We start from the raw sequence: 27,019 nt of genomic DNA, 5'->3' as shown, positions 1-27,019 counted from the left end.
TGTTGCAGACATATCTGGTGCCCGGCAAAATGAAGGCCAATGAGGCCTATCAATTGGATGAGACTGGCTTTATGTTTGTGCGTCGGTGTATCCAAGTTCTAGAGGGACGCGGTCTCGAGGACGAGGGCATTTATAGAAAAAGCGGCGTCGGCACGAAAATCAACAAACTGCTCTCCCTCGGCATGGAGCGCAAGGAAACGGATGATGTATTCACCGATGACAAATATCGCGATCTCATGGAGAGCAACACCATTGCCAGCGCCCTGAAAATGTATCTGCGCAATCTGAACGAGCCCCTCATGACCTATCACTATCACAGCGGCTTCATCGAGGCAGCCAGTAAGAGTTCACACTGTATAGACCTTATGCCCTATTCATGCCCCTCTCTCTCTCTCGTTCCGCTCACAGAGAAAGAGAGCCTCAATCAGCGCGTCAACGAGGTGCACAAATTGGTCTACAAACTGCCGCAGCCAAACTTTGAAATGCTGGACATGGTCATCAGGCATTTGACTGAGTGAGTAAACCAATAATTAACCATTATTAGACATATCATTAGAGAAGGAACTTGTGGCTATTAAGAAAGGCATTCACATACATATTTTTATACACTGAACCCATTGAAAATGGGTAAAAAGGGTATTATGTATTTGTGCAAATGTATGCAACAGGCAGAAGGAAGCATCTCCGACCCCATAAAGTATATATATTCTTCATCAGCATCAACAGCCGAGTCGGTCTAGCCATGTCCGTCTGTCCGTCCGTCCGTCCGTCCGTCTGTCCGTATGTATAAACGCAAGGATCTCAGAACCTATAAGAGCTAGAGACTTGAAATCCCGACTAGAATCTCTTACTTGTTTTTTATTATATACGAGGGTCATTTAGAAGCAAAATGGTTCCGTAGGTTCAACTCTTTAGATTTGGCATGTGAGCCTAGTTTTCCACATATATGAATCAAGATATTGGTTCAAACCTTAGTTCCTTCTATTTTTGCCTATTTCAAATTAAATATATCAGCTTATTATCATTATCATTGTATCATTAAGACAGTCTTCTCAACTAGTCAAGCATTATTATTATCAAGTATTCTTGCTCTTAGTCCGGTCCGTGCCTTCTTCTATGCGTATATAGATTCTGAATAATTTAAACCTGTCCAGCATATTATTAACCATATTGCTTCCATTCGGTTTCAGAGTCTCGCGCAAGTACGAGAAGAACAAAATGTCTGTGTTCAATTTGGGCGTGGTCTTTGGGCCGACTTTGCTGCGTCCGCTGGAGGAGACGGTCGCCGCCATACTGGACATCAAGTTCAACAACATTGTTATCAACATACTCATCGAGAACTATGAGCGCATCTTCAAGAATGATCCAAGCAGCGGGGTTGCGACCGCAGTGAATGCTGCTGTTACCGCTGCCAACCTGCATCCCAGCAGCACCAGTCCGCCGACGAGAATGCCGCGTGCCTCGCAGGTGGGCAAGGCCGCCTCCACGGGCGGTGGCGGCGGAGGCAGCGTCGGCGGCGGCGGCAGTGTAGGACGCAGCTCGATGTATTCGCCGCAACAGAAGGTGTACCGTGTGGTGGCCAAATCCAATTATCCGGAGCCCACCATGTCCTCCAGCTTGCAGAATATTCCAAATGGCATGATCTATGCGCATGGGCCGGCCAGCGCAAGCAGCAGTACTCCGCCAGGCGGCGTTACCAACAGCAGCACCAATGGCGGAGGCACTGGATCCACGTTGACGGTGTCAGCGCATGCCACAAACGGTGCACGGCCTGCCCAGATGGGCAGCATGAAAAACCTGCACGCCATGACCCAAAGCGACATCAGTGGACGTCGCGGCGGCGGCGGCGCTGGCACGGATGCGGCAGCTGCCGTTTATGGCATACTGGGCGCCGGCGCCAATACCAATGGTGGGGCGGGGCTGCAGGCGCATCATGCGACGCCGGCAACAGCCAGCAGCAATCTGCGGCATGCCGATTATTTAATGGCCACGGCCACGCCAGTGGCACAGTCTGCATCCAGCAGCCATATTTATACGAACGCCAGCAGCAATCGTCTCAGCCTAAACAATGTCTCCCCGCCCACGGCCGCCATGCGCAAGGAGCGCCAGCTGCAGACCTCAGGCAGCAGCAGCGCCGTCGTCGGAAGCGGCCCCCAGCAGCATCCGCCCGTTCAGCGCAGCCACTTTGGCTATGGCCAGGCGAAGCACTATTCGCCCGTGGCAGCCGCCTCCACATCCAGCTCCAATGAGAGCGTCTGCGATTCACTTTCCTCCAACAATGGACTGGTTGGTGGTGGAGGTGCGGGCGGAGTCGGTGGCGGTGGCGGAGGAGGGGGAGGCGGCACTGGAGGCGCTGCTCTAATCTCTGGCGGCAGCAGTGCCAATGTGACGCGTCTGTTAAACGCGCGCAGCTCCATTGATTATCCGCCAATCACATCGCAGGCATCGTCACTGTCCACGCTGCTTGGCTCCACCTGTGATGACATTGTGACGGCCACCGCGGCGCCATCCATGATCGGTGGCAGCGGCCTGGGGAACCTTAGTGGCAGCGGCTCCACCAACGAGAGCGCCGACTATGCGCCAACCAAAATGCATCGCAACCGTGACATTAACCAAATCAAGCGCGATCTATCCGCGGGCACGGCGTAAGTTCATATTGTGAAAGCAGCTCCAAAAGCAGCTTCTGCAACTTTTTGTGCCGACATAGTTCTATTGAAACTAAAAACGCTTGAGCCGGACAAAGCCGACTAATCTAATGTAACTCGAATCTAATCAAGATCACATTTACTCATAATTATTATCTCATTACAGACGCGTTCGTACTTTATATGCCTGTATGGGCGAGAGCGAGGGCGAGCTATCCTTTGAGCCAAATCAGATTATAACCAATGGTAAGCGCACGATATATCCAGTGGGAATCCATGGGTAACATATTGCAATACCAATTGCTAATTACTAATTCCAATTCGCAGTGCGCTTCTCACACGAACCGGGCTGGCTGCAAGGCACGCTGAATGGCAAGACGGGTCTCATACCCGAGAATTACGTGGAGCATCTGAAGCCATACCACTAGAGTTGGGTTGACATTCTGTTTGCCGCTCTTAACCCAAAACCCGACTCCTCCGTCTCCTCCACCCGTAACTGCGTTTAGCCTAGTATTGTAAGTCCGCATTAGCCTACAGCTCTGCATAGTTGGGGCGCTATCCAAAATCACAACTGTAAAATTGTATAAAACTGAAACTGAGAGAGGAAACTGCAACGGCGGCGCAAATATAGCTGATGCTTAAATGGGTATAGTTATATGTATGTATATGCATACATATATCAAGTATATATCCATATATATATTAATATATATATGTATGCAGTCTGCTTATTCTATTGTTTAATCTTAATCGTAGCTTTAAGCCTTATGTGAAGTGTTAAGTCTAAGCCATAAAAGCCACCAGTTTACTTTAGTAATTTACTGCAACCAACAACAACAACAACAACAACCACAACAACATCAACAACAACAACAAACAACAACAAGAGCGATCGTTACCAATCTTCATCTAATTCGTCTTCGAATTTTAATCGCTTGATTAAGTTAGTCTTAACCCACTCAGCCATTGAGAGGGGATCCTCGCGGATTCTCAATCCTTGCCACTGCTTGCTTCAAGACTTCATTTTTGCTTCACAGTGAAGACCTGATTTTGAACCTCAATCCAGGCTAAACAATCCTTTAATTTCGTTATTTACCCCTACCATTCCTTCCCCCTTGTCGCCTCTCACATCTCTAGACTCTGACGATTCATCTGCAGCCTTCCTCTCATCGTACAGTTTCTTCCCCTTATCCATATATATGATAACAGCATTTATGGAGACAGGCGCAGATGAGTCTGTTTTACAACACAAAAGCATTGCGAGATCACATCACGCATCGAACACCATCATATCTGAGAATTACAGTTACCGAGCGTTGATCAGACGCAATGCCAAAACCAACCATCTATCGTTCCCACAGCTAGTCTTGACCGGATCGAAAAGAGCGGGAAGCGATGGTCCATCAGTTTCTCTAAGTGTGATCAGATCAATTGCTGATATAGTACCGGTCGACATAGTTTTTCTTTTACGAGGTCGTTTCCGCTGACCTTTCTTCTGTCAAGGGTTTTTTTTTTGCGAATTGATAAAGGAATTGAGTTAGGGAGTTCATCTCCTCGGATTATGTATTGTACTACATAGGGACATAGATTGTCATAAGTAATCGAACCGACTTTGGGGATTGTCAAAGGGAGTTTTCCTGGATTGTGTTTCCATGCAGGCAGCTTCAAACAAGCTTTAGTTTGTTCCGAGTAGTTCGAATTACCAATCAGAATATGAAATTGTATAAAGAATTAAAAGAAGAAAGGGGAAAACTATGTTAAAGTTGGCGAACGAGACGCACAGAAAGCGGCAAAGTTGAGAGTAAATTAATCGATATGCAACTATAACTATAACTATATAACTATATGCTTACCCTATATATATTATATATATTGTATATATATATATATATACATATATATATACTATGAAATACATTTGAAAAGTAAAGAAAAGAACCCCCAAGTAACGGCAAAAGTTAATTAATTTATTGTTGTACGCTTGTATTTGTTGCTTAATTATAAACAAAACTTTTTTTTATTTGTTTACCTTTAAATGTATATAATCTAATTAATAATGGAAAACAAGAAATATGAATATACTTAGCTGTAAATTGTACACATTTGCACACACGAAGAAGGCAAAGAGCTGCAGTTAAATATTTCAAATCAAAAATATATATGTATATATAAATACATATATAAATAAATATATATATATTAAACAGAAAATAAAACACACACGCACACACACACACACATACACAACAACAACTACAACTACAACTACAACAAAAAAAAACTACCCATTTTGTAAAGAACAACCTTTTTACAAGTGAATGTAAATCAAAAGCATATGCATTTACAATTATGTAAACAATAAAACAACTAAATATGAGCGAGAAGACATTTAAATTCAATTGGTTTGTGAGGCAGCAGGAGAGCAGCATAAATGCAATGCGATAAGATCCTTGATTTGAATATCAGTAATTATGTATATCTATAGATCAGTACATAGAGTCGTCCATTTAATCGCTGGCACAGCCGACAACCTACCGCCCAATACATTCCACATGCTTAACCCCAGATACCAGCCAGCCACAATTATATTATATAAAGAATACTTCGCGTTTATCTCGTTTCCAATGCAAAGGAATTAAACTTTACGAAGCTAAAATACAACTAACCATATCAAATGCACAACGACACATGTCAAGTGACTGCAAAACAATTAAAGCCCGCAATTTAGAAACCCACCAAAAAATCAATATACATACATATTTAACAAGAATATAACCCAAGCATTCCATTAAACATACACATGTACAAGAACACACACACACACACACACACACACACAAACACAGACACATCGCACACTTTAATAATACCATATACATGTTTATTTAAACAAAATATTTTTGTTAACATGTTGCCAAAAATGAATAAACAAACTGCAAAACAAAGTAATAAATTAATAAAAGCATATTTATAAAACATAAATATTACATTAATCCAATTGTTTTTATACAAATGGGATATACATATGTATGTATGTATGTACATTATAATGTGACCCAAAATTCGCTGCGTAATTATTTGTTTAGATGTAAGAGCAGATAAGACGCAAGGAGCGCAAAGATTTTATTTTAAGCTACTTAGTTAATAATCTGAATCGCACGGAGCGTCGTAAATAAATTTTAAATTAATTAACCGCTTAAATAGTCGTTAATTTTGCAGTGAGGAACAAATCCTGACCGGTCGTAGTAAACAAAAAAGTCACAGCAGAACTAGCAAGTTTAGTAGCATTTAGCAATGGATCGCTAGCCTATTTCCCACCACCAGGGGAAAGGTTGAGGTGGAAATGGTAAACGTGGTAGAAATGTTGTGTGAAACAGCCGAAGAGAAGGGATGATAATAATGGGTAATTGTATATTTTAGTTCCTTCAGGCAGGTCTAAATGGACGGGCTCTTATTTTGTTTTAAATGGCTTAGTTTTGTGTTTCGTCGAATCGTTTCCCGGCGGTTTAATTTAGTTATTATGTGTATTGCCTAAAATATTAAGGAAATATATGTAACTCGCCGAACAGTGATAATTAAGTACATGTTTCGAGATGAGCGTTCCATCATTGTTTACTATCGCTCATACTTCGTATAAAAGACGTGAGGTTATATTGATAATAGTTTGCCATGTTCGCGGTGCTTGCGTCTCGTGCATCCAAGCTTAAGCCCTGTTCAGCTGAAGGTAAATGCTCGTTAATGTGCTTTCGGACAGATTGACATGGTTACATCGAATCGGCTTTTGATGCTGGTCAATATGTTTTTTTTTTCTGTGTTGCACATTTCGTGACAAAAGACTGGCACTTTATTTAATCACTTTCTCTATGGATAAGAAATAAAATGCGCAAATATTGCTTTCCGGTACAAAATATTTTGTTCCAGTAACAACCGTAAATACAAATTGCAGCACCGTTATAACCTGATTTTCAGTCGCCGTCGTTAGACAGCTGTTTGCGTTGGTGTTGCCGCCATTTGCTGAGCACAGCTGTCGTTGCCTAGCGTATCGTTGCCACATGTTCGACAGAAGCACGACAACTGAAATTCATTTAAGTGGCATTTAAACAGCATTCATTGATTTAATATTGTTGTTGAGTGCGTTCTTTTTTATTGTGTGCTAAACTTTAACCAATGCAACATTTTGGTAGGGCCTCGGATCACATTACCTTTGGCGCCAAAAAAAATTTCCCCGCACACAATGTAAAGCTATCTGGCAACCTTATGACTTCCCGCCTTTTTATTGTAAGTAACTATTTGGCCGCAGAATTAATAAATACGTCGCAGTGTTGCCGTGCATGTTTTACAAACAGCAGATATAAAAATAAAACTAATAGAAAGCAAAAACACATCACGTATTTCGTTAAAATAAATCACCGTGCCACGAAAAATCTAACAAATTCAATGCGCCCGCTGCGCTGCGAAAAAGTAAAAAGTTCAGTCGTCGACATTTCGTCTTTGTTGTTGTTGCTGCAGTCGCGCGCTCATTTGCCGAGTTGAACCCGCGGCCGCGCCCGCTGCTGCTGCTGCCGTCAGCAGCAACGTTTAGTTCTAGCCAAAAAAAGAGTAGTGAAAAATTTGCATTTGCAGTTGCAGTTGCAGTTGCGTTCAAGTTAAAGTCGAAGGCGGCAACAACAACATGAGCAACGATGTGCAAGAGCAGGAGGTCGGCGCTGAGGTGGTGACCAGCGCCGGCGCTCCAGTTGACGATGGCCTGGAGACGATGCGCTGCAAATTTGAGAATCTGTGCCGTGATCTAAATATGGATCGTCAAACCGAAGTCGAGGCCTTTAGAATGCTCAACGAAGTGCAGGAGCATTATTCATTGGAGGTGCGTACGTAACGCGCATAATTACATACATATGTGTGTGTGCATGTGCATACGTACATATGTACATATATGCGCATAACGCAGTACACTAACACAAATTGCATTTGTATACTTTATTGTTTATTTATTGTTTGCGTTGCAGGGGGAGATCTTGCACTGGTTCTGTTGCGCTCTGTTCGCGGCCTGTCGTCAATCGACAACGCCCACTGTGGGTGGCCAGGATGCAGTCGTTATGGGCAATTGTGTGCCATTGAACAATTTGCTACGCAGCTGTCAAATGAGGTGCGTAATGGAAATGATGTGTGGCATTACCCCACTCACTCACTTAACTCCCTTGTCTTTTAGCATCTACGAGTTTAAGCAAAAGATCAAACTATGGTGCGACATGGCCAATTTGCCGCAAGTCTTTGTACAGCAAATGGAGGAGCTGGAGCGCAAGTTTAGCATCACATTCACAATCTACAAGCGATACAGAAATATTTTCGAGCAATTGTTTATCTGTCCGCCCAACGAGAAGAAACACTCGAAAAACAGGTGTGTGCCGTACGCCTTCGAATGCCTTCTTATCCCGGTAGCTAGCGTCTTTAGTCATGCCTTATATCGTTTTTAGCCCTAAATGCACCTACTCTAAGCTGGATAATATATCGTGGCGTCTGTTTCTATGCGCCAAGAATCAGAAGCCAACGAGGACCCTTGATTTGGTCACAACGTTCAACCTAATGATATGCTGCCTTGATCTCATCTACGCCAATGTGCTGGCCGAGAAACGCACTGATCTCATCAACCCGAACTTTAAGGGCCTGCCGCCGAAATGGAACACGCCGGACTTTGACGAGACCCAAGCCCGCAAACATTGCATACTCGACTTCTTCTGCGATATGAAGGCCGATGCCAAAGAAATAAAGGCGAAGGGCTTCATCGAGATTATTCACAGCTTCTTTCAGACGAACGTAACACAGCTGCTAACCAGCGATTTTCCTAAATGTGGCTAACAATTTATTATGCATTGCAGACAATCGTAGGTAATGAGGATACGCTGCTCGGCCTGGTAGCCAATAACAACTTTGAGCGAAACCTGAAATCTCTGAACTTAAGTTATGAGCAGTATGTGCTGAGTGTGGGTGAGTTTGACGAGCGTGTATTGGCCGCCTATCAGCTGGACGCTAGCGACCACAGCAATCTAAACGAACAGGCGCTGCGCCAGCCAGTTACGCCCTTGACACGCAAACAGGAGTTACCCGCCCAGCCTGTTGTGTCCGAGCCAGTGGCCAATGCCACCAACAATGTGACAAAGCTGAGCGCTTCCATCAGTCGTATAACCGAGCCCACCGATCTTGTAAAGTAAGTTGCCCCAAACAGTTGGTCAGAATTACAGTTTTTATAACGAGATTTACATTGCAGACAGGCTGGCGAAGCAGCTATTGCGAAAATGATGAAAACAATCGAGCAAATGGAACTAAAGTTTCTCGCCCAGTACCCAATGCGCAGCGAGGCTGAGAATAGATTCCGTTTGGCAAAATCACTTTACTACTACCTTATGGATCACATACTCCGTGCCGAGATTAAGAACAAGCCGCAGATTGTACACAAGATCTCATTGGACATCTTCAACGAGACGCTGATGGGCTGCTGCTTAGAGCTGGTGCTTGAGGCCTACATCACGGAGCTCAAGTTCCCCTGGATTCTGGATTGTCTCAGTATTAATGCGTTCGAATTTCACAAGATCATTGAAATTGTTGTACGCCATGGCACTCGTGAGGGCTGCCTGACACGCAGCTTGGTAAAGCATCTCAATTCCATTGAGGAGACGTGCCTAGAGCGTCTCGCCTGGCAACTCACCTCCCCAGTCTGGGAGATGATTGGCAATACCGGCAAGCCGCTGCCCACCTGGAAGGAAGTGAATGGAGATAAAGTTGCTGGGCCACTGCAGATATTTCTGCGCAAGGTGTATCTGCTCGGCTGGCTGCGTATTGTGAAGCTGTGCTCGGAACTAAAGCTGGTGGAGAAGAAGCCTGAAAAGATCTGGACCATATTCGAGCATTCGATAACACACAAGACTCATCTAATGCAAGATCGCCATCTCGACCAAATTATAATGTGTGCAATATATATTTATATTAGAGTAAGTATGACAATAACAGGACACATATTTTAACATCTACACATTCATTAAACGAATGTATGACACAAGTAGACTCAATGAAATATGTATATTGTAAATTTGATTTTAACCTTCTTAAACTGAAAGGCTTTTTGCCTTTATAAGCGAGTGATTAGAAAGGCGCTCTGTGGTCGTTTTCATATTTGTTTTCCATGTAGAGTGTACAATATGTCTCCCCACTTGCAAAAATCCATACCTAAACCCGTTGTTCATATGAGCTGGGCAAATAATATGTATACATAGATGTTGACTGTATAGATAGGTGGATGTTGCGCCTCTCCTCATATCCATGCTTCAGTTGTCTTCATTTTGATTGTCCATTTCAGGTTACGAAAATGGAGGAAACCAAATTTAGTGACATTATGCGGGCCTATCGCAACCAGCCGCAGGCGGTTAATAGTGTCTATCGCGAGGTGCTCATTAGCGTCAATGAGGGTGAACGCAAGTACAAAGATATTATACACTTTTACAACTTTACCTATGTACCCGAGATGACGAAATTCTGCATTAATTATCTTGATGAGAGTGCGGACGTGAGTAGCCCAAATAGATCATATTGTTCGCTATGCCTTAAATCGTTGTTAACTTAAATAGAATGTTAATCTACTGATGTCGCCACATCCCATCGAACGCACAGTGCTGCCTAAGAAGCTAATACATAACCACTCGCTCTATGTAACACAAATGTCCAAGAATGAGATACAGCAGTCGCCAGATCAGGTTGTCTACATAATCAGCGCCAGTCCGGCCAAGGTAAGCGGTTGTAGGGACAATGTGAGCGGACCAAACTTAACTTCTCTTAACATTCTCTCTCGCGACAGAAACTGGACGACATGAACAAAATAGTGCTTGGTTCCGGCAAGCGTGTGTTGGACTTTAACGATGATGCCGGTCCCATTGACACGAAGCGGCAAAAGCTCGAGCTGTCGTCGCGTCTCAGTCAAATAAAGGCTGCTTTGGATGATCCCAAAAACGAACGAAAGTAGACAAAAACCAAGACAGGAACCTGGGGCGGGGATATAGAATTTGTGAGTGGGCCAAGGGGGACGGGGGGTTGAGTTTTCATTCTGATATGCTGCAACAGTCGATTCGGAATCGGGTCGACATGAAGGCACACGGAATATGAAATTCATGCTGGAGGCATATGCAATGTTATTTTAATTGACAGCGGCGAGCGCTTATCATTTTACTTATTGTTTAATTTTTCCCTTGTTTTTTTTATCATTAGTCTGCCATTTTAATTTAATAACCTGTGCATCTTTTTATATTTTTTTAATGCAAGTCAACCATATATGCATACTACCTTATACCCATATACATGTATATATATATGTATATACATATATATTCATATTCATATATATATATATATATATATATATACGTATATATGTATATACTATAAATCAGTTAGAGAATAGACCATTTTGAGGGCACTAGCAAAAACTTAACAAAACGCTGGCATCAACATCCATTTGGCAGCTCTTGGTGTTGATGTTTAGATCTAATAACAACAACAATCAGGCTAGTTTAAGCTTACGCACTATAAATCAACAACTAGAACAAGTAGAATATCATTTTGTGTCAAGAATCATATTTATGTCATATACATAGTAAATGTATACATACATACATATATGCGTTAAATAAAAATTCTATAAAATTATTTCAGCTGTTTGTGGTGAACTTAAAGTGATTTCCAAATTCCGAACACAACAGTCACATACATTTTTTTCCAGGTGCCTGCTTATTGCCTAGAAGTGACAGATTAACACAGTGTGCAGGAGTGTTAAATTGTGAGTGACTTAATCGGACGCAAAAAACCGGCGCACAGCAAATAGGCAAGCGATCAAAATTCGAGTGAGAGCTTGACCTGCATACACACCCACACAAACACGTGTGTGCGCAGAGAAGCGCCAAAGCCAGAGATAACCAAGCAGTCACCTGTTTGTGCGTGTGTTCGCTTGCCGTTATCTACTTATGCTCATGCACTCACGATTTTTTTTGGTGCTGATCGCTCATTGGCCCACTCAATAACGGATTGCATTGAAGTTCTCTTCGGGGCATTTGCGTGCTCTATTTTCTGAGCGCTGGATCTGTGCAACTTTATACTGTGTTAGTGTGGTCCCATTAGTCAATATGGGCATGATGTTATGCTGCGAGTTACATTTAGTCTATTAAACCTATAATTGTTTTGGTAAGTTCAAGTAACGTCATATTTCCGAATGATATACCTTTTTTTGGCTCGCACAGACTAAAAATATTAATTTGCATAATATAATATATGCATATATAAATAAAATATATAAATAATAATGTGCAATTGACTACTGGGGTCAAACCGACATAGATCTAATTTGCGCGAGCGCAAAGGTGCACAGAAAATAACGCAAGTTAGCAGAAAAACTTCGTGTGGATGTGATACATAAGTAGATAATGCACTAGCACGCATATACACAAGTGCGTTCATATTGCACGATTATCTCTGCATACATACATATGTATGTTTGGGTGTGTGTTTTCTGAAGGCATATCTACTTATTTATGCTTGGGTGTGTTTGCCCGGCTATGCGTTATCTACCTTTGAATGGCGCTCACTCTACTTTACGGTTTGCTTGCGCCGAATTTTGTCCACTTTGCGTCTTAGTTGAACGTCTGCAGTCGTGTAAAGCTGATGTAAAATATTGTAAGTGAAAATTGTCTTGTAAATGCCGTCCGTATCTCTAATGGTATACGTAGTCGTGGTATTAAATGAAAAACACATTCTTATTCGAAAGTTCGACAAGCATGGAATCAAAATTTGAAGAGTTCGGTCGATTTTAAAGACTGGCCAATCCTAAAATGTATATCTTTTAAAAATCTGACTTAAATAAACCAAAATAAATCAATTTAAAGTTAACAAGAAAATAATAATTATCTCTTCCTTTCGCAAAAAGTTCTTGAGAGCGCGATGAATAAGAAGATAATGCACAAGCACAATTATACACATGCATATGCATGCACAAAGTTGGTGAATTTCTCTGCATACATATGTATGTATGTATGTGTGTGTGTGTGTGTGTTTTCTTGAGTCATATCTACTTATGCTTATGTGCGGTTGCGTATGCATTATCTACCTTTGAATGGCGCTCACACGAATTTTTGTTGTTGCTAATGGCTCCAAAGATGAACTTATCTTGAGATCATTTGCTTGCTCGAATTTCTGTGCGCCGACAAACTATTGTGCATGTATGTATGTGGCACTAACCATACAACATAAAGCGAAAAATAATATGTGTATGTATGTGTGAATATGCGCAATGGTGCCGGACACAATAACTGAAACTCTCCTTTTGTTTTGGTTCCATTAAACATTCGTCAATACATATCGGCTCTTAGTTATGAGAGTAAAAAAGTATTAAGAGCTGCTGAAATTGTGCGTCTGCGTTTACTTGACTATGTGGCGGTGCCTGCTATCGGCATATTTAAAGCCAAGATTTCTCTTTATTTAGTTAAATTTTTGATTAAACAAATTTTTTAGAAGGCAACTATCAAATAAGCTACTAGATGGGCGCTCATGAAATATACCCCTTCAGACTCCTCGGGCCAGGAGCTCCTAATAAAAAAAGGAAAGTCGTGCATAATGACAACTGAGGTCAAACTAACAGAGTGTTAAATTATGAGTGCCTTAATCGGACGAAAAAACCGGCGCATAGCAAACAGGAAAGCGACAAAAAATTCGAGTGAGAGTGTGGAGAGTGACAATGACTAGCATACACAACCACAGCCACGCAGAGATGCGCCAAAGCCAGAGATAACCAAGCAGTCACCTGTTTGTGTGTGTGTTCGCTTGCCATTATCTACTTATGCTCGTGCACTTACGATCAATATTTGCTTGCGTTGAAGTTCTCTTCTGGACATTGCGTGCTCTATTTTCTGAGCGCTTTTTTTTGGTCCACTTTGCATCTGCGCAACTTTATTCTGTGTTAGTGTGGTCCCATTAGTCAATATCGCAGGTTGTAATGCTGAGAGGCATTGCTACTTATACTTGTGTGTGCCTGCCTATGTGCTATCTACCTTTGAATGGCGCCTTCTCGAGTTTATGGTTTGCTTGTTCAATTTGCTGTGCGCCGAGTTTTCACCGCTTTACGCCCGCTCAACATAATTCTGTTTTAGTTGAACACGTCGTGTAAAGCTCTCTAAAAATATTGTAAGTGCTAATTTTTTAGGTAAATAGCGTCCGTATCATTTAAAAAATATTCAAAATTTTAATCAAAATGGCTTTGGTTACATTATTGTTTTTGCCAAACTAGGTCGGTTCAACATTTTTAGAGTTCAGTCGATTTGAAAAGATTTTCCGGATCCTAAAAGGTATGTCTTCAAATTTAAATATATATATATTCTTGGTTATTTCATACAATAGATAGACATCTAAAAAAATTTAAACATTGCGAAATTGCTCTAAGATCAATATTCTATCAAGAATCTTAAATGGTATGTCTTTCCATAATCGGACGTAATTTAACCGATATATTTTAGTTTACAAAAACTAATACACTTTTCATTATGTATTTTCAGCCTAACCTGCTACGCCCACGGAAGGATCAACAAATAATCTCTAATGTTGGTACCTAGATGACCTATATATCCTTGGTTATTCCATACCATGAATATAGTCCTAGCGAACCTAAAGGACCAAGCTCTTGCAAAATGCGCATGAACATGGTCCAAAAATATGTATGCTACTTTTGTACAGCCGCCCCCAGCAACAGCCCCGCCCCTGGATGGTTCCTAGTTGACTATCCTATCCTTAGTTATACCATACTATCGATATAGTCCTTGTGAACCCAAAGGATCAGAACCCTGCAAAATGTGCATTGAAATAGTCCAAAAACATGTATGCTTTTACTTTCAGCAGTCCACCAAAAAATGTTTTGTCGACCTTCTGGGCATTTCTGTTCGCCTGGTATTTCAGCAGATTTTTAGAAAAATTTCGGCAGCCAGCGGTTGCCAACAGACGGGAATGCAATGTGTTTTTATAGACCGTTCATTTTTGAATTTTAATTTTAAACCACATAGTCCTCGGAAATAAAAACCAGGAGTTCATTTATTCATTTTAAATAACTGATTTATTATGCTTCAATTTACAAAATTGTTTCTTTTTATGTTATTTTCTTTTAAAATTATATGAAACGAGGATATTTTATAAATGTAGCTTATTTGGGCTTAAAATGGCTTTATCGGACTTAATTAAAGGACGATCCTGGTTGCTTGTCACTCGTAGAGGTCCTTAGGATTCATTGTAGTCCTTGATTTGTCAGCCTGAAAAAATAAAAACACATTTGAATTAAAGAATGCAAAAATGTAAAAATGTAATGAAAATATGTCATAACTCGGTCATATCCTTGCAGATTTTCAAAGGACTTGATGCGTTACGATGGTAAAGACCCACTGCATCGATCTGCATCAACAAAATATGGGGTCATCTAAGAATCATATGACTTGTAATTTGACTTGTAAAATTTTGGTCGCGGAGCGCACGGAAATGGGATAAATACACAAAATTAATCATTTCTCCCAAACTAAAAGGACGATCCTAATGGAATTTGGCCAGTTGGTAGTCCTGGTCAATACAATTTTTTTGACACATGGCTCGTATGGATAAGCAAGGATATGGCTGAGTTATGCCTTATTTTCTGTAGTCAAAAGTGTCCTTAAAACTTTTTTGTCTGAAGGACTTTCGTCCTTCGGGTTGTAAATTATCAAATGGGAGGGCGAGGACTATCTTCTGGCCAAAGCACATCCCGATAGTCCTTCAAATGGCAAATTTAGCCTGGATTGTGAGGTTTTTGCGACTAGCCCCCTGCAAAATTTTTTGGTGAAATTTTTTGTCGAATCCTGGAATTCCTTGAATGCCAATCGATAGACCTGCTTCCTGCGAGCTTAAAAAGGTGTGACACTCCGAGATGCTCAAGGATACAGCGGAGCTATGACTAAAAAACGAGTGTCCTTTTGAGAAAAATAGCCATAACTCGGCCATATCCTAGCAGATTTTCAAAGGACTTGATGCGTTTTAATCGTAAGGACCAACTGCATTGAACTACATTTAAAAAATATGGGGTCATCTAAGAATCCAGGGCTTTATATATGCAAAGTTTAAACTTTATCTCAGCTGTTTAATGGACTTTCGTCCTTTTTATTGTATATTCTGTATCGGAGTCACAAGGACATTCTGTTGGCCAAAGGACATCCCGAAAGTCTTTAAAATGGTCGAGTAAATCCGGATTTTACCCTGGAAGTCCTTGAATGCCAATAGATAGTCCTGCTTCTAAAAACGACACTCGTTTTATAAGCGTATCTCGGCCATGTCCTTGAGGATCTGCAAAGGCAGAAGCAGACTATCGACTGACATTCAAGGATGTGCGGGATTTGAACAAATGTACAGATATACTTAAATCAGCGATTGCAAAATTACATTGTTTATACTCGAGGTTCATTCGGAGTTTGAGCAACGAAAAAGACGAAAGTCGTTCAATCAGCTGTTAGATATGTATATAATAAAATAGCATTGGTTTGCAACACACCTTGTTGGCAACTAGGTTAACTCTCCAGACGCAGTGCATTGGCGAGGAATGTGAGTGCGCTTCGCTGCTCGGCGGTGAGCGGATGGGCACCAAGGCGTTGCTGCAGCAAGGAACCGCAGGTGAACAGCGGTGCCGCCAGCTCGGGCACAATGCGATATGCAACGCGTCGCCAGGTGCCGCTGACTACATCCAGGTTTGTTTCAAGTGCGTCACGACAGGACAACAGATCATCGGGACGCGCACGCCCCAGCATATGAGCCAGGGCCAGGCAGAGCTGTTGCTGCAGTCCGTCACGATGGTTGTACTCCTCGAAAGTGTCCAGAGCATTGGAGCGCTCGATGGCCGCCAGCAGTGAGCGCCACATGGTTGCATAGTGGACACCGAAGTCCGCGCGCTGCTCGATCTGCAGCAGAACGGCGGTGGCATTGATGCGCACCTTGAAGTTCGCGTGCTGCACAATCAGCTGGCTGAGCGCCGCAAAAAGTGTGCCCGCCAAGCTGGCGCTAGTCGAGAATACTGCACGGTTGCGCACCAAATTCCCAATGGCATAGCAGGCGTTCCACTTGACTTTGGCGCTGCCCGCGGCGCGCACACAGTCCAGCAGCTTGGCCATCGCCCGCTGCATTAGTGCATGCTCATCGCCAGGCAGCAGACGCAGTAAATTGCCTAGTGCGCGGACTCCATTGGCGCGCACCTTGTCATGGTCCCCACACGCCCCGACAGCGGCTTCGATCAGTCGCCCGAGCAGTGCCTGCGAAATGCGCTCCTTCTCCTGCATCTCCTGTCGTTCCGGATCCGAAACTGCATTGCAGGGCGCCACAAGCGCATCACTGATATTGCCCAGCGCCCACGCGGCCTTGATCCGTACAGCCAGCTGACTGTCGCTGATGAGACGCAGCGCCAGCTCTGCCGCATGCTCCACAAACACTAGATCGTCCCGCAGCGTGGGATGCAGCACATAAACAGCGAGCGCTCGCACGGCCGCTGCTCGCACCAGATGATCCGCGGCGTCGTCGCTGCTGCAGCCCAAAAGGAACGCCAGCAGACCGGTGCGCTGCGCCTGCGGCAAGCGTTCGAAACTGTGGCCGCCCATGTTGGACAGTGCATCGCATAGGGAGCTGCGCAATGTCGCCTCCCCTGCATCCGTGTAGGCGCCGTAAATGGCAGGCAGCATGCGTAGCCAGAAATTCAAATGCTGCTGTTGCAGCTCGGCTTTGGGTTCTGTTTTATCCATTGCATGACGAGCCATCTGGAAGCCGATCGCGTCGAGGCAGCGTGCTCCATACAAACGTACATCCCACGAAGAATCCTGCAAGGCGCTGCAAAGCACATCAGCCAGGCGCGCCAGATGTTCGCGCAAGAGCCCAAAATGCGTGGTCATGGCCAGGAGCACCTGTAGGCACTCGACACGCAGTGGCGCCGTGCTCGCCGGGCAGTCCAGATAGCGCAGGACCAAACGCAGCAGCCACGAGTTGCGCGGAATGCGAGTCCAAGGCAACACAATGGAGGGTAGCTGCACCTGTTGCTCTGCTGATGGCACCGCCGCCGCCGCCGACGCTTCCGACATCTCCTCCTCTCCCTCCTCCTCTTCGGAGTCACAGAGCTGTTGGAATTGTTGCTCCGGATCCTGGTGGGCATTGAGACGCGGCGACGCGTGAACCATATTTACAGCCCGACGCTCGTTTGGCGGAAGACCCACGGCACAGGCCATCTCCCGTGTAAGGCGTGGCGTTGCCACCAGCATTTCCATGACCAGCAGCGCGGACACCTTTACGCTGGTGTCCACATGCCGCGCTAACATTTTTACGTGCGGCACAAACTCATAGACAATGCCCATTTGCAGTTGCTCGAAGGGCGTCGCCTGCACCAGCACCGCCAGACACTTGAGGCACTGCGTCAGCACCGGCGGCGCATACTCGCGCTCCAGTATGCCCGTCAGTTGACGATACGCCTCCAGCACACTGCTGGCCAGGCTCATTGCAAATGGTGTGTAGTTGCTTGGCGCCAAAGCGCAGCTCGCCTGGCTTAGATACGGCTTGGAGCCGTACAGCAGCTGAGCAGCTAACTGGAGCGCCAGGGCGCGGCAACGCCCATTGCCATCATTGGCACCAATATACAGCAAATGATCCTTTGTCTCGCGCCTGCCAGCAGCAGCACCGCCGCTTCCGCTGGGGAAAAGCACATGCCAGTAGCCATAGAGAGTGCGCCGAGGTAGCTGTTTGGTGACTGCGCCCAACAGTTGAAGGGCTGCGACGCGTACCTTAACTTGGCATTGGCGCTGCTGCTTCTGTCCCGCCAACTGTTGCCCAGCACCGTCCGAGGTGGGAGTGCAACCGCCCTCAGAGTCACCACCGCTCGGTGTTCGACAGCCGTAGTCGTTGTTGCCCAGCAGCAGCAGATGCATCCGATCCCCGTGGCCAATTGTGCCAGGGCTTTCCTGTATATTGCCATTGTTTCGCTGCTTGGTCAGTGAGCGCATCTTGCGGGACTTGACACGTCTACCGGCTGCAGCTGTGTTTTGATTGCTGCCAGTTGACAAATCCTCATCGTCCGGCCCATAGACTGCTGATTGTTGGGCGGGATGCACGCGATGTGGCAATTGGTATATTGCCTTCACCGTTTCTCCCTCGTATCTGCATCGCACATTCGCTAGAGCAAGTCCGAGCAGCTCCGGCGCATGCTGCTGTGCATAGTCTGCATGCTGCGCCGATATCTTTTGCAGCAGCTGCAGCGATTGGGCCATCAGCATCGTTAGCTGCTCCTGCTGCTGTTGCGTTTCGGCGGCTGTCATCCTTGTCCAGCGGCCATCGTAGTGCATTTGCAGCAATGAGTTAGCCAACTGGCTGCTCTGCTGCAATTCCTGCACCTGCAGTTCCGCATTTGGGTTACACAACGTGCTGAACAGCTTATCCTGGCACAGCACCAACAGCAGCGCTGCCTCCACGCTAGACGGCGTCTGAATAGCTACCAAGCGCGAAAAGTACGTGGGCGCTGTACCCACCGGCAGCGACTCCAGCAGCAAGAGCAGGCAGCGCAGCGCATCAACCGCGCATTTGTGTTCCACACGCTGCAAGAGCCACTCGAGCATCGGCTGCGTCTCGCCAAGCTGCTGTTTTCGGGTCAAGAGCAGCTCGTTTAGCCAGAGCAGCCATGCGCTCAGGTTCAATGAGTCATCGCCAAGCCCACCACTCACCAGCGCCTCCTCTGTCAGCAGACGTGCAAGCTGGGCCGCCGTGTTAGCGCCATATGGTCCTGCAGGCGTCTGTATTTCAATGTCGCGCAGGAACTGCAGTTGGCGCTGGTAAAGTCCTTGCTCCGCCGAAGTAGAGCAGCGCACTCGACTGTTTATTGTTTGTAAAAGCACATCATATGCTTTCCTCTCCTTGTCCATTAAATAAAACTGTTCATTTGCTTCCAAGAGTGGTAATAACATATCGATATATCGATTGTGGGAGCCAGTTTTTCTGTTTTACCAATGTACGTTTTTGGCACAATTTGCATTGGCTATGAGCTGAATTAAAAATGTTTGTTAAATCTATCCCTGCAGAACACAGTTTTTCTTCTCTCAAAACTCTGTTCAAATTGAAGTTTGTTAAAATCTAATGTTAGTGATGTATTACATTTGGCAAGCAATTACTTTTTTTGCGCCCTTTAAACTATATTTTAAAATTTATACCTAATCATATGAAAATCATTTAGTTTACTTATTAAATCGGAAATAATTAATCAAGATATTACATGCCGGCACTAACCATACAATGCATAGACTTGTCAAATGTTAAAATAATCGGATACCGATAAATCGTCAACGACTGAGCCCCATGGGTGACCGCGACCATTTTAGTGTGCCCAGACAAAGTAAGACTGCTGAGAGTGGCAGCCGAACGCCGGCCTCTGCAGCCGAACGTTCAGTATGAAGCCGCATCCCGCTGAGCGCACAACGTTGCTGCGGCTGATGCTGTTTTGTAATATATGTATCTTTTCAGCCCAAATACATACATATGTGTATATGCGTGTGCAGAGTGCCCCTCGCTCACACTTATTGCTTTGCGCACTTGTGTGCATCTCCTTCTCCCTGCATAGCTTCTCAAAAACCCCGAGATCTACAAACATACATACATATGTTTGTGTTGTTTGGGTGTGCGCACAAGTAGATCGCGGCGTTTGTCGCGAGCCAGAGATTTTTTCTTCAATTGTGTGCCCTTTGTGCCTGTGGTGGCAAAAGGCACACACATTCAAATGCTCTATCATGTATTTCTTCGTCCAGTCAGGCATAATGTGAAGAATCTGATATATTTATATTTATTAAAAACTTAAATGACCTAAATAATATATTTATATATTATATTTTAATTTTTTTGTTTACTGTCGGGACCAATTTTGCTTAAATTTAAAAAAAAAACTAAGTCGTATTTCTGCAAGGGTAATTCATCGTCGGCTTGTCGAATAATTTAAGAAAAGACCAAACATTGAAAATGTTCAAATTTTTCGACTTGCTACTTGTGCACACGCACACTCTTTCGAGTAAGCAGTTGGGTGACATTATTAAAGGGTTTGGCCTGTTCATGTGCAAAACTCCTATTTTCCATGCTTGTTGTAAGGGTAAGGGTACCTGAACGTTGGCATGTGTGCATAATAACTTTTTGGGCCTGCCAAGCACACATACTTACACACTTTTCTATATGGATGGAAGCATTTATGCGTTTGTGTGCGTGTTGGTTGCCTGCCTGCCTGCCCGATGCAAATTTGACCAAATTTGAAGTTTTTGGCATTTCTGAATTTCGAGCTCTACACACACACACAAATGTGTGCGAATGAGCCGATCAAGGGTTTGTCGTGAGACAGAGATATTTTCATCAATGGGTGCGTAAATTTGGGCGACGGTGGGCTTGCGGCCGCGTAAGGCACAAATGTGTGAACAAATGGACAAATGGATGCAGACGCATGCTGGACATTCTGATCGTTTATTGCCTGCCATAACACCCTTTAACCCAAAATGTTTACTATGTCAAAAAATAAATAAAAAGATCACTTGCATTTTTTCCATATCAAAGTGCAAACGAGCGGCAAGTGCGGTTCACCTGTTTTCGTTGCCTGTTCACACATGTGGGCCTTACGCGGCCGCAAGCCCACCGTCGCCCAAATTTACGCACCCATTGATGAAAATATCTCTGTCTCACGACAAACCCTTGATCGGCTCATTCGCACACATTTGTGTGTGTGTGTAGAGCTCGAAATTCAGAAATGCCAAAAACTTCAAATTTGGTCAAATTTGCATCGGGCAGGCAGGCAGGCAACCAACACGCACACAAACGCATAAATGCTTCCATCCATATAGAAAAGTGTGTAAGTATGTGTGCTTGGCAGGCCCAAAAAGTTATTATGCACACATGCCAACGTTCAGGTACCCTTACCCTTACAACAAGCATGGAAAATAGGAGTTTTGCACATGAACAGGCCAAACCCTTTAATAATGTCACCCAACTGCTTACTCGAAAGAGTGTGCGTGTGCACAAGTAGCAAGTCGAAAAATTTGAACATTTTCAATGTTTGGTCTTTTCTTAAATTATTCGACAAGCCGACGATGAATTACCCTTGCAGAAATACGACTTAGTTTTTTTTTTAAATTTAAGCAAAATTGGTCCCGACAGTAAACAAAAAAATTAAAATATAATATATAAATATATTATTTAGGTCATTTAAGTTTTTAATAAATATAAATATATCAGATTCTTCACATTATGCCTGACTGGACGAAGAAATACATGATAGAGCATTTGAATGTGTGTGCCTTTTGCCACCACAGGCACAAAGGGCACACAATTGAAGAAAAAATCTCTGGCTCGCGACAAACGCCGCGATCTACTTGTGCGCACACCCAAACAACACAAACATATGTATGTATGTTTGTAGATCTCGGGGTTTTTGAGAAGCTATGCAGGGAGAAGGAGATGCACACAAGTGCGCAAAGCAATAAGTGTGAGCGAGGGGCACTCTGCACACGCATATACACATATGTATGTATTTGGGCTGAAAAGATACATATATTACAAAACAGCATCAGCCGCAGCAACGTTGTGCGCTCAGCGGGATGCGGCTTCATACTGAACGTTCGGAAGCCAGAGGCCGGCGTTCGGCTGCCACTCTCAGCAGTCTTACTTTGTCTGGGCACACTAAAATGGTCGCGGTCACCCATGGGGCTCAGTCGTTGACGATTTATCGGTATCCGATTATTTTAACATTTGACAAGTCTATGCATTGTATGGTTAGTGATGCCGGCCAATTCCAATACTCTTTTTTCTTATCGATAGTAGCGCTCCGATAATATCGGCGATCGCAGGCTTTTAGCATTGCGCACTTTACAGCACTGCGAATTTATTCTCGCATGTGGCGCACTTTTCGAAAGTGTACCTTATTTTTCACAACATAATTATTGGCAGAATTAATAGTTGTATAAGGTAAAATAGTTTTTAAAAGTTAATAGACCTGAGTACCCGGTATATATTATTTATTGTATAGATTCATAGGTATTCATTTATTTACATATATGTATATATATAGCATTTGTATAGATAGTATATGTTTTTAAGTAATTTTATGAATGTATAATTCATTTCATACTCTTATATGGTATAAATTCTGGTTAGCAATAATTCATTGTATAATCTATTTCGAAATTCGCAAAGCTTCCAAAAACAATTGTATACAAGTTAAGTGCATTAATCACGAACCAATCCATTGCTAACAAGTACATAATACATTATACATCACGATTGACCGCACCAAGTAAGTAATCCCTGAGCAATAGCACACATAACACGCTAAATAACAGACCAACACCAACACATCAAAAATTGGTTCGTGATTAGCTTTTGTTTTATAACTAATCATATATATGTTTACATACATATTTATATACCTATATGTGTATATGTTGTTTTAGGCGGGCTTCCAGTATTTTGAAAGGCGTTGAATTTAATCGACATGCTCTACTATTAGATTTTGTACAATTTGTTAGTCTTTAAGAAACACATGGCCTAATGTGAGCTTGTCATACGTTAGTATAGCGTATCGTATTATAAGTGTATTATAAAATATTCTATATTAGTTACACAAAATATATATATATGTATATACCTGCTTGGTCTACCTAAAACAAGGATCGCACTATACACCGCAATTACCATGATCATTTGCACACGAATTGAGAGTTCATACCTTTGTTTGATTCGTTGGCAAGATCGCAGATATTGATCACAATAAACGTTTTCTTTTATCGATTATCTTAAGAATCCGTTGCCTTATTCTAACAAATTGTCTAATATTCTACAACTACAACTATGGTACATAAATCCGTTTGATGAACATAAGTAAAGCATAAAACTAAATAAATCTATATACTTTGTACAAAATTTGGCTAATTTTGGAGCAGTGATATATATGGGTGGTAGGTAGGAAGGAATACATTCTGGCTGGCTCAAAATTATACAATAAAAATAAAATCACTAACTTAAAATTCTGTGGGTCACAATTATCTATTGATGAATCCGTGGCTCAGTTAAGTACGTTAAACGATAATGTTCTTACAGCCATAAGCTTCACGTCGACTTCGGCTATACTTAGCTACTAGTTTGTAAATTATTGGAGTCATTTGGATACAGGTTTACTAAAATCGCATAATAATGACAGCCGGCGGCGAGCACCACAAAGAGATGCCAAATGGCGTGCGCCATGGGAATCAAACCATCTGACTTAAAAAAGATAATGCCCAATATATAGAAGGCACCGCCAAATTTGAGCTGCATCATGCCATTAAAATGATGTCCGGTAAGCATTACAACTAGCGCTGGTCCCAGACCCATTACAATATAAAAGAATGTCTCCAGGCATTTGTAGCGTTCGTGGTAAAGCTGTAATTAAGTAAAATGTCGAGGACTGGGATATGCACACGCACAGCAACAAACTTACCTGTTGATAAGCAATCCCAACGGCCGCCATTAGCCAAATAATCCATTCCATGCAAAACAGTATGGCCGATTGGTCGGTATTCTCTAGCGTCAGCCAGGGAAAATATGAGCCGGCAATAAAAACATAAATCATGGCACGATCGCATCGATGCAAAACATTTTTGAGACTCTGATACGTTTTCCAGCCAAACGCGGGCCAAGCATCATAGTTTTTGGGGGGCCTAAAAGAGATAACGCTGCAGCAAGCATATGGAAGTACATTTTATAGACTCACTTGTGTTCGGCACAGTAACAAGAACAGTGAAAAAATGTGGAAACTGTGAACAGCATGCAGAGCGTGGTTCCATAGACCCAGGACACCAGATACTGGCTAGAGCTGTTCGAGCGCTCGAAGAGCTTTATGACTGCAAACACGGCGGGTACTATCCAAATACCATGAGTTATAACGTTAGCCACCTGCTCGATCTTCATAAAAAAGAGTTGATTATAATAACTATATATAATAATATGTGCGTATATGATATTACTTACCTCTGTCGGCTGGTAGGCACAGCCGGGCTTGGCTTTTGCATTCTTCCATTGAATACTGCGCAATTGTAGCTTTAGCTTTAAATTCGATCGAATAATGCATTTCCATACGTGACTGAATAGATTGTCCAGAAATGAGTATTTGTTTTGTATATCCTGCACGAGATTGTTCATCGTCCGCTCCCACACTTCGCTCTTCAGCTGGCCCCCGCTCGCTACTCTGTGAATGGGTATCACCAGTTGGTACCGCGATTATTATTAAATATAACTTGTTGCATATATGATATACATACATTGATAAATTGATTAATATAATAGCTCGAGTGATTGACAGTAGACGCTGATAAAGAAGCCAAACCCAATCCCGTTTATGATAGCCCAGTGATAGCGTGTTGCATTGTTATGTTATGTTTATAGCTTGATTGTTTTTCATTGCCCGCCTTATCAAACATGTCGCGACAAGCAAGCGACGGTGTCGAGTTGATTGCGGATTAGCTGCACAGAATGCGAATGATAGGTATATTCTTGGCTAATTGATTTGTGTACAAGTGGACGGTACAAATGCGAATGACTTTGATCTGTTCGAACGGATCATATTTAGTTGAACTTGCGGTTGTTCGAATTAGTAAAAGACTTAAGCTTATTATATATTCGTAACTCTGGTATTTATGGTTTACCAGCATATGCATACACCAAACGAAGTCTTTCTTTTATAAAGGGCGATTTAAGATAAAGTCGAATTAAAATAGGCAAAGGTATTTAAATATTTTAAATATGTTTATGAATGGTTTAATTAGGACTTTGGAATTTCTATCCCAATAACAACAATAATAACATAATCGAAGCATAGGGTATTGACACCAACTTGCCCCATTTGAAAGGCATCATTTAAGCCCGCCAAACTATTGTTCGCTTAAGGTTATGTGCATTTGTGCATTTCACTGGTCCTATGTACATTGTATATATTATGCATTTCATTCAATCAACTTCGTCGTCGTCGTCTTATCAAGTCAGCTAGAGAGACACGACACGCTCTGGCACTTAATAATGGCTCAAAGTCCAATCGCTCGGCGGCGCAACGGAAGCCCTGTATCGACTAGAGATTTTTTTTTAATACATTGATGGACATTTATATAAACGAGACACACAAAGTCGCCACTTGCTCCAAGGTCAGCCTGTGCCAGTGACAGCGCCGCCCGCTGTTACAGCTTGAATGTTGTTAGGTAGGTGACCACCCACTGCCCCACCTCTCTCTCTCTCGCTCACCCCCTTTCTCATTTCGGAACAGCAACAACGACGGGGCAACAGTTGTTTTCTGTAGTTCGACATGCTCATTATGAATTATGCATAGAAACACACACACACACACACACGCACTTACATTATATAGCTTTTGGCAGATGTAATGCCTTTTGGCTGTTGATGCCGACTCGCCCGGCAACGTCCGCCCCCAACTAGCAGCCACCCCAATTTCAATTAATTTCTAAAGCAGAACATACTAATCAGTCTATAAATAGCCCAATAGACAGCGGGCGGGACGAGCCTAGATGTGTTGTTCGTACTGTTTTTTAATGGGGATTAGACAGAGAAAGCTGGACATATTCTCAGTCCTAAGTACGTCAGAATTGTTGACACTGCAAAGCTTCTAATTCAATTTGTTAAGCGTCGTTATGGCAGTGTTAGTATGGCAATTTTTGTTATGTATTACACACACACGCACAGCCAAGCACATACACCACACACAACACACACAACACACACACGCGCACATGCTTTTAAGCCGACAGACCGCGACGCTTCCTTCTGCATTTAATGATGAATGCATTGGCTCATAAGGTTTATAGCGCGCGCAATTAAAATCGAAGTGAATTCTTTAATTATTTCAGCTTACAGATTGCTGTTGTTGTTATTGGCACTTCTGGTTGCGCTAAATTGAAGGCGCTACACCTTATGCTGCTGTTATAGTTGTTTCTGTTTGTTAACTGTAAATACATTTATGCTTTTATGCTTTTTCTTTGGGACGATTAATGTGGTCATCGATGGATCCGATAATCGATAAGAATTTCTTTCCTACTGCACAGGGTGAGCGAATATCGCAATATGTTGGCTACACAGCACAAAGAGCTATCGAACTGAAAAGTTCGCGATAGTTTAGCCCATGCGCAAGCATGCCAACTTATTTGAATTAGTGACGGTCCAGGGCTGAATAAAATTCGGTCATTTCGAAATTGCCAACCTTCATATGTGTCACCATTAAATTATTGGTGCATTTAAATGTGTGAGGCAAGCAT

The 27,019-nt window shown here is 43.1% G+C and overlaps 4 protein-coding genes across 7 annotated transcripts in view; 2 read left to right on the top strand and 2 right to left on the bottom strand.

Moving 5' to 3' along the window:
* Graf (GTPase regulator associated with FAK) overlaps positions 1–3,525 on the top strand; it is a 63,205-nt gene extending 59,680 nt beyond the window's left edge. For all 3 annotated transcript variants that reach the window (XM_064680775.1, XM_064680777.1, XM_064680776.1), the window contains 5 exons: positions 9–339; positions 409–514; positions 1,191–2,645; positions 2,812–2,891; positions 2,973–3,525. In XM_064680775.1, coding sequence (XP_064536845.1) covers positions 9–339; positions 409–514; positions 1,191–2,645; positions 2,812–2,891; positions 2,973–3,073 — 2,073 coding nt within the window. In that variant the 3' untranslated portion in view covers positions 3,074–3,525. The remainder of the gene's footprint in view (positions 1–8; positions 340–408; positions 515–1,190; positions 2,646–2,811; positions 2,892–2,972) is intronic.
* A 2,578-nt stretch (positions 3,526–6,103) lies between these two features.
* On the top strand, positions 6,104–11,336 carry Rbf (Retinoblastoma-family protein). Its single transcript, XM_064680778.1, has 10 exons — positions 6,104–6,369; positions 7,269–7,509; positions 7,652–7,791; positions 7,855–8,043; positions 8,120–8,459; positions 8,522–8,850; positions 8,911–9,631; positions 9,997–10,203; positions 10,265–10,423; positions 10,492–11,336. The coding sequence occupies exons 2-10, from the start codon at positions 7,318–7,320 to the stop codon at positions 10,654–10,656; spliced, it is 2,442 nt and encodes an 813-aa protein (XP_064536848.1). The 5' UTR covers positions 6,104–6,369; positions 7,269–7,317; the 3' UTR covers positions 10,657–11,336.
* A 3,419-nt stretch (positions 11,337–14,755) lies between these two features.
* Positions 14,756–19,854, bottom strand: LOC135427317 (HEAT repeat-containing protein 6). Its single transcript, XM_064680774.1, has 2 exons — positions 16,234–19,854; positions 14,756–14,971 (listed from the first exon to the last, which is right to left on the bottom strand). The coding sequence occupies exon 1, from the start codon at positions 19,664–19,666 to the stop codon at positions 16,250–16,252; it is 3,417 nt and encodes a 1,138-aa protein (XP_064536844.1). The 5' UTR covers positions 19,667–19,854; the 3' UTR covers positions 14,756–14,971; positions 16,234–16,249.
* Positions 19,855–23,188: 3,334 nt separating this feature from the next.
* On the bottom strand, positions 23,189–26,779 carry LOC135427316 (monocyte to macrophage differentiation factor). 2 transcript variants are annotated; one of them, XM_064680773.1, is made up of 6 exons: positions 26,620–26,756; positions 25,022–25,223; positions 24,732–24,948; positions 24,475–24,665; positions 24,202–24,421; positions 23,189–24,143 (listed from the first exon to the last, which is right to left on the bottom strand). In XM_064680773.1, exons 3-6 carry the CDS (start codon positions 24,900–24,902, stop codon positions 23,853–23,855), a joined length of 873 nt encoding a protein of 290 aa, XP_064536843.1. In that variant the 5' UTR covers positions 24,903–24,948; positions 25,022–25,223; positions 26,620–26,756; the 3' UTR covers positions 23,189–23,852. The 2 variants fall into 2 exon arrangements, with proteins under 2 accessions (XP_064536843.1, XP_064536842.1); XM_064680772.1 differs by lacking the exon at positions 25,022–25,223 and having other exon boundaries at positions 26,620–26,779.
* Positions 26,780–27,019: the final 240 nt, after the last annotated feature.

Source organism: Drosophila montana, unplaced genomic scaffold, assembly GCF_035044405.1.
Source record: "Drosophila montana isolate Dmon_TW-CO22-7 unplaced genomic scaffold, ASM3504440v1 contig_2178_1, whole genome shotgun sequence".
NCBI classification, from domain to species: domain Eukaryota; kingdom Metazoa; phylum Arthropoda; class Insecta; order Diptera; family Drosophilidae; genus Drosophila; species Drosophila montana.
The sequence above is the reverse complement of the archived record's forward strand: the minus strand, read 5'-3'. Positions and strand labels throughout refer to the sequence as shown.

Bases quoted from the DNA above. Each gene is read 5' to 3' on its own strand.
- LOC135427317 (XM_064680774.1), bottom strand. From the start codon at position 19,666: ATGTTATTACCACTCTTGGAAGCAAATGAACAGTTTTATTTAATGGAC.
- LOC135427316 (XM_064680772.1), bottom strand. From the start codon at position 24,902: ATGAACAATCTCGTGCAGGATATACAAAACAAATACTCATTTCTGGAC. The intron at 24,422-24,474 runs GTGAGTCTATAA...TATCTCTTTTAG, and splicing joins TGTTACTGTGCCGAACACAA to GCCCCCCAAAAACTATGATG. The intron at 24,144-24,201 runs GTAAGTTTGTTG...ACTTAATTACAG, and splicing joins TTGGGATTGCTTATCAACAG to CTTTACCACGAACGCTACAA.
- Rbf (XM_064680778.1), top strand. From the start codon at position 7,318: ATGAGCAACGATGTGCAAGAGCAGGAGGTCGGCGCTGAGGTGGTGACC. The intron at 8,460-8,521 runs GTAACACAGCTG...TATGCATTGCAG, and splicing joins ACAGCTTCTTTCAGACGAAC to ACAATCGTAGGTAATGAGGA. The intron at 9,632-9,996 runs GTAAGTATGACA...TGTCCATTTCAG, and splicing joins CAATATATATTTATATTAGA to GTTACGAAAATGGAGGAAAC.